We start from the raw sequence: 9,963 nt of genomic DNA on the forward strand, positions 1-9,963 counted from the left end.
AGTCTTGAGAAGAAGCTACTGCCATCGTTAAATGAGCCCGCACCCCTAGAGGCGAAGCAAAACCATGCTCTGACGTCCTGTACTCATGTAAGTGGAGAGCAAGCGAAAAGGCCAGTGTCACACTCTCCGCTCGGTCAAGGTTACATGTGTCTCTCCAAGCCATTGCTTCGGCAACCACTAAAGTGACTCGGCAGGCAGTTGGATGTGGGGACGACCTCAGAGAATACTTCTTCTCTCGACCGAAGTACTTTAAGCCATAGGCCATCACATTGGGGGCACTTAGAAAGGCCTCTAAGCTCCGCTTGAGCATGGGGCAGGCCCAGGCAGACTACACCTCTCATGCGTATACCCTGCTGTGATTAACCTTTTTATTAAAGATTATTAATAATAATAATATAGCTGAGAACACGATGTGCCACAGGGGACAGATCATCTGCTTTCCTGAAGGAAATTAAATGTAAATATATGGTGCACATACACATAAGCTGGTGCCAAGCACTATTCAGCCAATCACATTGGCAGGATGTAAAGGGCTTCAGACATTTGTCAAACCAAGAGGTGTTCCCATAGTTATTACTGCATCACAGCATTGAGAGATCTTATAAAAGGGAACTAGAGAATGTCTCTTGTTTTTTCTACTTTGAATTGATTGGATGTAGAAAAGCAATGGTTTCATTTGGAATGAACACGGTTGGAGGGGCGTGGTTATTTTGACGCTATTTTCACGCCCAAGCCGTCAAACTGATGTCACCAGAGAAGAGCCATTGTTTCAGAGGGGAGGAGCATTTTCAGATTTGGATTCAAGATTACGAAAGCAAACTATTTTTTTGTCAATTGATTTGCATGCATAAATTGTTCACCACAGAATATAGCAATGTGAGCTAACAAAATAAATATAATGAATTTTGATTTCATGCGGACTTTAAAGGCATAAAGGTTTAGAACCATGATGACATTTTCATATTTGGGCATGGCTCTATTAACACGGACTAATAAACCACGTTAACTTAATACGTTTAAAGGGTACCCCAAAATATCATTACGCTATCATGTCCCGTTTAATTAATTATTTATTTTTTTTTCCAAAAAAAAAAAAAAACACAATGAAACGACAATGAAAGAAAACCACCATTCTTTTGGAGCTATGGCAGTTTACTATAACTGTGTAGTAAGATATATATATAAAAAAAAATATATATCATTCTGACCAAAAGTACGAGGTAAGAGTAAGTGATGACGGAATTTGTTTGGTTTAACCAACACGCAAAACCTTTACCTCTGGAGGACGCATATGTAGGCTGCTTACTTCATCAACAGTCATAAGCATAATATAACGATTTACATAACGGCAAAATTCATAACTGTTAATATTATAAAATCAGATATTGTTTGCGACCTCTGGAGGATGCAGGCTTCCGTTTGAGAAACGACTAAAGTGCACGGCCCGAGTCTCTTACTGTAGTTATACTGCCATCTAGTGATGGGAAAGTGAGAGGAACTCCTCCGTTTACACGCACAAAACGAGCTGATGAGGATCTGTCAGAAATATTTCTTTCATGTAAATAATGCTCTGAACAAATGTCTGAACCAACGACCTTTATTTCACTCTTAAACCCCACTTCACAGAAATAAATCTGATCTTACTGACCTAAAAATGCATGTCCTACTGCTAAAGAATTCATTACGACTTAAAGGGAACATTAAAATAAACAGCAGTTCCTTGATTGTCACTTGCATCTAAGGCACAGTCTTGCCATCGTCACAAATTCAGACACGTCGAACACAAACGATGACATGACTTCCAGAACAAACCAAAGTAAAACACTGCGCGGCATGTGTCTGGTGAAGTTCTGACAGACAATATTACATTAAACACCAGGATTTCACCGTATAGGACATTTATATCAGAAACAAACTGTTTGACAAGATTAGCAAATAATAAAATCAGATGTGATATAAACGGTCTGTAGTGCATCTGTGCGTGAGTTTTTCCTCAAACGTGAACACTGAACGCTCTGGTACACGAGTTCAGTGCACAAAATTATTTGGCTGGCTGTTATTTTGAGGTTAAAGGTGCCAGCTTTGTCCGTATAAGCAGATTTCTTCATTTCTAAGGCATCTTTGTGATTCCAAAGCTGCGCGCGCGTACACCACATATACAGAGTAGACAGAAACGGCGCGACAAACTCCAGAAAAATGTGGCATTATATGACAAAAAAAAGAAATAGTGATGTAAACAAATCCACTGCTAAAAAACAAACTAATCTCATGGCTTTGTTCTGTGTGGGTTTCTCAAATAATACAGTAGCCCCAAAAAGTATTTGGACTGAATGCAACTGCATTAGTTAAGTGCATAAAAACAAATACAATTTAATTTAATACAGTACAAGTACACTTCACAGAAAGAAGCGTGTATAATTATAAATAAAACAATGGATTACAAAGAAAATCTGTAGACTATGATATTGCGTGTTTGAGATGTCACTTCACTTTTTTTGGAGCCACTGTATGTAGCTTATATGCATACGTAGTTTCTGAAATGCACACAAATAGAAGAATCGGACTATTTATATTGCTTTCAGATACTGTAATATATTAAAATAATAATAATAATAATAATACACGAATGCTTGTCCTGTAAGTGATTAAATAGTAAGCATCCGCACTCTGCAGTGCTTCTTTAAGTATTTCTAAGGGCAGAAACGGGATCTGAACGCTACATTTCTTGTCATTGTCTGTAAACTACCAGTGGCTTGAAAAGTGGCTACGAAGGCGTCACAGTCTTAAACTAACATCTCTCCGTCTGAAAATTATGGGGTGAAAGGTTGAGATGATAAAATGCTTATTGCTTTTATAAAAATAAAACATTAATAATAATATGGCTTTAAATAAACTAAAGTTCATATAACAAAATAAAAAAAAAAAAACTAGAAAGTGATCTTTAGTGGCTTTTAAACATGTGCACCATCCGCTTTCAGTGTTGGTTGATCTGTAGCCTCAGTGTTTGAATGTGGTAGTTTGAGTTTCTTCTTCACCAGCCTGTCAACAAGCACCAGGAAAACCCCGGACAGGACCAGGCACAGGCCAGATAAGTAGAAACTAGCACCGAAGTCATGAGTCCTGTCCACCAGCCAGCCTGTGACACAGATACACGAAAGAAACATGAGACGGGCGACACGGACAAGAGACAAAACCTGTCTGGATCCTCCCCACTCAAACACCGTCAGACAATCGAACATTTTAAGAAAAACGTTTGTGTAAAAAAAAAAAAGGTTGCAAAACATTTTACAGTTTGGCGAAACATTAGATCCTTCATGATATGGTAAGAGATGAATGACTGTCAACATTACACATCAAGGCCCAGCTGCATCAAACAGCAGAGTGTACCTTAAACCAATCTAATTTCAAAATGTTTTTGGGTGAACGTAAAAATTCACATTTTAGCAAAATTGGACAAAACATTCTCTACACATAATGCAAAATGAAAATTTGCATAAAAGTATATGTCTGTTTAAACAGTCAAATGAAGAAAATATAAATGGGGTCTGCTATTTAAATAATAAAAATATTATCTCATACATTCTCAAAGGTATCTCATATCTCAAAATACTGGTTAAATTCTGACTTCATTTACTCACCCTCACATTCCAAAATAATGTTTTTTCTTTGAAAGTTTGTTTTGTTCTGAAAGTATTACTTTTTATAGCTTCTTTTAGTGCCGTCAAACGATTAATCATGAATAAATCACATCCAAAATAAAGTTTTATGTTTCTATATATGGATTTATAAGTGCATATTTATATAAACACACACACGTACATTATATATTTATGTATTCAAATTCTTATATTTTATATTATACATATGTATATTTAATATATACCTGTATGTGTGTGTGTGTGTGTGTGTGTGTGTGTGTGTATACCTGTATATGCTTGTTATTATATATGCAGAATGAATATATATAATATCCACACATATTACGTAATCAAAAACTTTTATTTTGGATGCAAGTATTTGTTTGACAGCACTTCTCTTTTATTTATATGTTTGGGTGAATCATCTTTTTAATACAAATATTGTTAAGTATTTTTAAATAGAAAGTAAGGCCCGTTCTAGACAATAACTATAACAATAACCATAATGCTTTAATAGGGAAGTCCACATTACGCCTATAATAATGTAAAGAGATATAGTTGAAATCACTTTCAGAAAACTTTGTTTCAAAAATAAAAATAAAAACATTTAGAGCCAATCAGAATTCACCTGATTTTAGCATTTAAAGTGGCGGCTGACAAAACAGCAGCATGCGCTTATAATAAACATGTTATGGTCCACTGCTGTGCACACCAACAAAGCTACTGTTACAGTTATCATCTTTATCGTTAGTGCTCTTGGGATGAAGTTAACTGACCTGCAGCCGGTGGACCCACGAATCCTCCTGAGCTCCGTAACAGCATGAAGAGCCCTAGAGCACTGTCAAAGCCCTCCAGTCCGACGATATCCACAATAGTCGTCACATGGATGGCCACCACGCAGCCGAACAGGAAGCCGTAGAGCGAGGCAAAGACCAGGATGCTCCAGTAGCTCTGCGCAACGGGAAACAGAAGCAGCACCACCCCCAGCGCAGTGACCATCATGGTCAGCAGCTGCAGGTTTCTCACGAGCCGCAGGTTAGCCAGCCAGCCGCACGCCAGTCTGCCCAGCAGGTCTGCCAATGCCAGCACTGACAGAACCGAGGCCGCCCAGTACGGCTCCATGCCCAAACCGCTGGCGTAGGGCACCAGGAACAGAGGTGGGATGAAGAAACCCGCCGCCGCTAAGATGGCAAACACAATATACAGCAGCAGCTCGGGTCTCTGCAGAAGGGACCACTGGAAAGTGCCTTTTTTCGACGTCCTGCCGTCCTCCAGCACCGGTTTGTCTTGGATAGAGGTCTGTGCCGCTGGGAGGGGTTTCATCAGAGCACCGCACACACACAGATTCAGCTGAAGACCACCGATGACGAGCAGAGCCCCCTGCCAAGAATAGCTGTCGATGAGCCACTGGAAAAACGGGCTGAATCCCATGGCAAAGACACACTCTCCAGAACTAGCAATAGCGTAGGCAATGGGACGCCAACGTCTGAAATAATGGTTGACCATGCTGTTAGCTGGAATCCAGGAAAATGAGACGCCAAGTCCTAGGTCACAAAAAGTAAAACTGAGTTTAAATTATCATTAAACAAATAACCGTTTATACATAGAAAATACTTAATTAAATCAAAATATCCACTATTACCAGCAATTCCGAGGTATTGGGTTATTCAAACATTGAGTGTGTATATGTATATATATATATATATATATATATATATATATATATATATATATATATATATATATATATATATATATATATATATATATATATATATATATATATATATATATATATATATATATATATATATATATATATATATATGTATATATATATATATATATATATATATGTATATGTATATATATGTATATATATGTATATATATGTATATATATATATATATATATATATATATATATATATATATATATATATATATATATATATATATATATATATATATATATATATATATATATATATATATATATATATATATAAGAACTTTAACTTATTTATTGCAAGCAACATTGCATGATGCAATTTATTATGGCATAATTATTGAAAACTAAACTTACCTTGGAGTAAACCAACAGACAGATACATCCAAGGCAGGCTGAGGCCCAAAGAGGCGATAATCATTCCTGAGGTAGCCAGGAGCCCTCCGACTATGATTACGGTGCGCTGGGACAGGTGCATACTGAGAGCGCTGGCCAGAGGAGCTAAACAGACGAAACAAACACATCTCACTATATTTCATACACGTGCTCTGAGAGTACAGATACAATTTCTGTTGACAACAATATGGAAAAGTGCATAAAAACATTCCCTACCTCCCAAATGAAACACGGCAATAGTGGTTGACGTCATCCATGAGGTAGTACTGTTCAGGACGTCATAGTAACTTTGGATTTCGAGGAAAAACAGGCCAAAGTTTTTAAAAACAGCAGCAGTGAGGCCCATGATAAAGAAGGCCGAGGTGACCACAACCCAGCCATAGCCGCCATCCGGTGGGTCGCTCAAGTACCTCTCCATGCCGAGTCGGCTCTCACCTTCTGCAATATGGCCACAGATTTTCAACATTAGATTTTCTCCATATATATATATATATATATATATATATATATATATATATATATATGGAGATTTAAATGTATATATATATCCTTACTGAAAAAAATTATAAAAAAAAAAAAAATGTATATACACTGTCCTGATCCCAAACTTTCCAATGGTTATATACACAATACTGTATCTAAAATGTTTCAGCAAAATACTGAAATAATCTTTTTAGAACGTTGAATTTATATTGTTTCCTTTGGTAGCTGAAATCATCAATCTGCGTCAGCAACCTTTCAGCCCGTTTCACATCTTTTTATGCAAATTAGCACATTAGAACTGAAAAAAAAAAGTAAAGATGGCACGAAACTGCTTTTAACGACCAAAAAGATTCCAGCTGCTCAACCTATTAGCTCTCTGAAACCAAAAAGAATCATAAGCGGTAACCAAGATGAGAGATCAAACAGGAACAACTGCTGGCAATGGAAATATGTAGCAAGTGCCAGAAATCATAAGATCTTGTGCGTCAACAACATGACCCACAATACCTGCTCTATTGCTCAGCCCTGCCTGCTGTGATCATGGACTAAGCCAGTCTTCACTGCCATTCACTTCACGCCACTAGCAGCAGACAAGCATACTCATGTTTCAGCGTAGCTCGCGATAGCTTTGTCCTTGACTTGTTCTCTCACCCATATTACGGCGTGATGCAATAAAGAAGCTATCAAGCTGTCAGCAGCCTCCAAACGCATACATAACCTCCCGATGTCCAGACAAAAGGTTACTTAATATCATTCAGTTTAATCCTTTCATGAGCAGGCAGCGTGACCATTTTCACCTTTCAAAACAAGGTGCTTCCCTGCTGACAGAATCTGAGTCTCATCTCTTAATCCACAGCTTTATCCTGAACCTGTGTTAATGCAGACGGTATCTATAGGTTTGGGTGTAAAGAGTAAATTAAGGCAAGTTTTCATTATGTGTCAGCTCTGTATTATTGTTGCATACATCCAAGCTGCCAGGAACCTGTCTGCATCAATTACATTTAGTTATTGCATGCTGAATCACTGTCTTCTAGTGAATATTGACTCATCAATCACGTAGAAGTGTATTTGGTGATTGCATAATTTATGCAAAACAATAACGCAACTTCAACAGAATACCGCCATATATTAACTAAACCAGGCAAAAAAAGTCTGTTTAACTGTTCTATGTTTAATACTGTAATACAGTAATTTTCAGTTTTCATTGCTAAATCACTTCATCACAATATGTTTTGTATTTACAAGTGCACTAGAATTACACAGCACTGTCAACAATAACAGGCAATAAAACGTAATCATATTTTCCATTAAATATTACAGGATGCAAAGTTAACTTCATTGAAAATTACAATTATGTTTTTTTTTTTTTTTATAGCTGTTGGGTAAACAACTAAAAATGCTCAATAAAACCCAAATAAAATATATTCATTGTGGGGTCTGAACTTCAGGTCCATAAAGTTTATATAATTATTTTATTCAGTTTTAGTTTTAATCATTTTAGTACATCAAGGTAAACAATAAACCATGCTTCCCTGACATTTAGCTTAAATTCTTTTAATGGTTTTATTTTTATAATAACCCTCAGAATCAGATCTGTAATGAAGGTATTATTTATCTGTAAGGCTGTACGTGTTATTCTTCAGGAATATCAAGGTCGAGAGTACTGGCTTGCCATTATATGCACTAACTGAAAATGTACAAATAGTCTAAACTCAAATATAAACCGTAGACCAACAAACCCGGTTCTCTATACATTCTGCTAATTGCTTACTGCATTGTTTATACTGTGCCACATCGTGAACTCAGTTGACCGTTTTCCTCCTGCTTTGTTTTTCTCAATCAATGATGTACGTGCTGTCGGTGTCTTAAAATAAAATCCTACTCCACATCTCGGTTATGGAAATGACTTACGCCGAAGGTGCGACCAGCCTGTTCTCTTGTCCTGTCCTGTCCTGTCCTCTCCTCGGTCAGGTCCTCCTATAGTCTCTCATGGTGGGACAAGCAGCACATTTGAAGCGGTGTGTCGAGTGCGCTGATAAAAGCTCTATTTATAAACTCGCACAACGCTGGCCACGCCCCTTCCGAGCTCCAGCCCAACACGGCCCATATGGCAAGCCGGGTAAACATTTATTCCTTAACGCTACACCAGCATTTTAACGATTCATAAAAAAATCATCACACTAATGCTTTGCTATAGAGGTGAAGTTTAGGGCCGTGATTTTTGGTGTTGCTTATATGTTGCTTGTTTTGGAATCTGATAAAGTGCTTAGGAATAGTTCACCCAAAAATGAAAATTACATTATATTTTACTCAACCCCAAGCCCCCCTAGGAGTATATGACTTGTGTTTTTTCACACAAACATTTAATTATCCGGGCTATTCCAAGCTTGGTAATGCTGGTGGATAGTGGCCATGATTTTGAAGCCCCATACATTGGATATTTCTACAAATCCTGCATTGGAAAACTAATCATGGCCACTATCTAGCAGCATTTCAAAGCTTGAAGGAACAAGGATAAAAGAAGCATTCCTAGGCAAGGCATCAAGGTACGTTTAAATCCAAGTTCTGCTTTAATTTCTTTCTCCGGAGACACCTTCTTCTGATCGAAGTTTGAAGGAAGCACGTGTGTTCTTCACCGCCTTTGATATCCCACAATCCTTTGCATTCCACAACGGTTGAGCTATGAAATAAAAATGGCGTCTGAAAGTTGTGTTCGGTGGCCAATTTGTGCGTGAACGTAAATTTCTGACTAACTCTTTGCATTTCAAGTCATTGCCTCACAAGGTATAGTGAAGCAGCTGCCTAGGCTTTAAAAATGTTTCTTACCGCATAAATGTCATCCATCTCCATCTAATCATATTTCGTTTTCACTCTTCTTAGTTTTCAGCTTTCTCGTTCTGCAAATTGTACAGTTTGTGTACCGTGATATGACCCAGCACACAAAATGATATCAAAACGCTCCAACTCATCCTCCATTCTTCACAAAAGGCGAATAAAAATGTACACAGAAATCAAAAACCTTGAAAAAATTATACGTGGCCATACAAAAAAAAGAAGAAGAAAAAAAAGGCCAAATCAGAGATGCTGATTATCACAGGGCCCCAGTGCTCTGCAAAATATGGTATTTTTACATTCACCACCATTACTTTGTTCCACTAATGGCCATAAACATTCAGTGCAGTCTTGTGAACACTTCAAAGATGAATATTGAATATAAGCAATAAAAGGCTTGCCATATTTCATTCGCTCAGACATATTTTTCTAATGCCTGATTTCACTGATACATATACAACAATTTAAAACGCTAGTATACAGCCACTTAAATAGGGTGTACTACAGTGTGTATTAACTGAATTTACACACACGATAAACAAGTTACAGTACATTACCAGTACATGAAGTTTTCTGCGACGCTCCGAATTGCTGTTTACACTGTCAACACATAAAACGTAGGATGTTGCTTATGTTTCATAAAGCAAAACCGTGTGCAAAACAAGTTAGTGATGATCTGAGCTAGTCTTTTTTTTTTTTTTTAATTTTATTAGCAAAGCTAATTGGGGTGCAAACTCATTCTATATTTAAGGGCTGATGACACACGTGGACAACTTTTCAGCAATTTTGCCAGGCAACTTGAGAACAACATTGCTTAACAATAATAATAACAACAACAATAATGATACCTTTTGTTTATAGGTGCCTTTCCAAACACCCTACCCCC

The 9,963-nt window shown here is 37.2% G+C and overlaps 1 protein-coding gene across 1 annotated transcript; it reads right to left on the minus strand.

The window, feature by feature from the left end:
* Positions 1 to 1,583: 1,583 nt before the first annotated feature.
* Positions 1,584 to 8,280, minus strand: zgc:114041 (uncharacterized protein LOC574425 homolog). The gene is made up of 5 exons (XM_043240776.1): positions 8,157 to 8,280; positions 5,979 to 6,200; positions 5,724 to 5,867; positions 4,415 to 5,182; positions 1,584 to 3,136 (listed from the first exon to the last, which is right to left on the minus strand). Exons 2-5 carry the CDS (start codon positions 6,178 to 6,180, stop codon positions 2,952 to 2,954), a joined length of 1,299 nt encoding a protein of 432 aa, XP_043096711.1. The 5' UTR covers positions 6,181 to 6,200; positions 8,157 to 8,280; the 3' UTR covers positions 1,584 to 2,951.
* Positions 8,281 to 9,963: the final 1,683 nt, after the last annotated feature.

The sequence above is a fragment of the Puntigrus tetrazona genome, chromosome 5 (assembly GCF_018831695.1).
Source record: "Puntigrus tetrazona isolate hp1 chromosome 5, ASM1883169v1, whole genome shotgun sequence".
Classification (NCBI taxonomy): Eukaryota; Metazoa; Chordata; class Actinopteri; order Cypriniformes; family Cyprinidae; genus Puntigrus; species Puntigrus tetrazona.

What these genes read in the sequence shown, in the direction of transcription:
- zgc:114041 (XM_043240776.1), bottom strand. Translation starts at nt 6,180, where the DNA reads ATGGAGAGGTACTTGAGCGACCCACCGGATGGCGGCTATGGCTGGGTT. An exon ending in TGCCGTGTTTCATTTGGGAG is followed by an intron (nt 5,868 to 5,978) that starts GTAGGGAATGTT and finishes TCGTCTGTTTAG; the next exon opens with CTCCTCTGGCCAGCGCTCTC. An exon ending in CGTGGGTCCACCGGCTGCAG is followed by an intron (nt 3,137 to 4,414) that starts GTCAGTTAACTT and finishes TCTGTGTCACAG; the next exon opens with GCTGGCTGGTGGACAGGACT.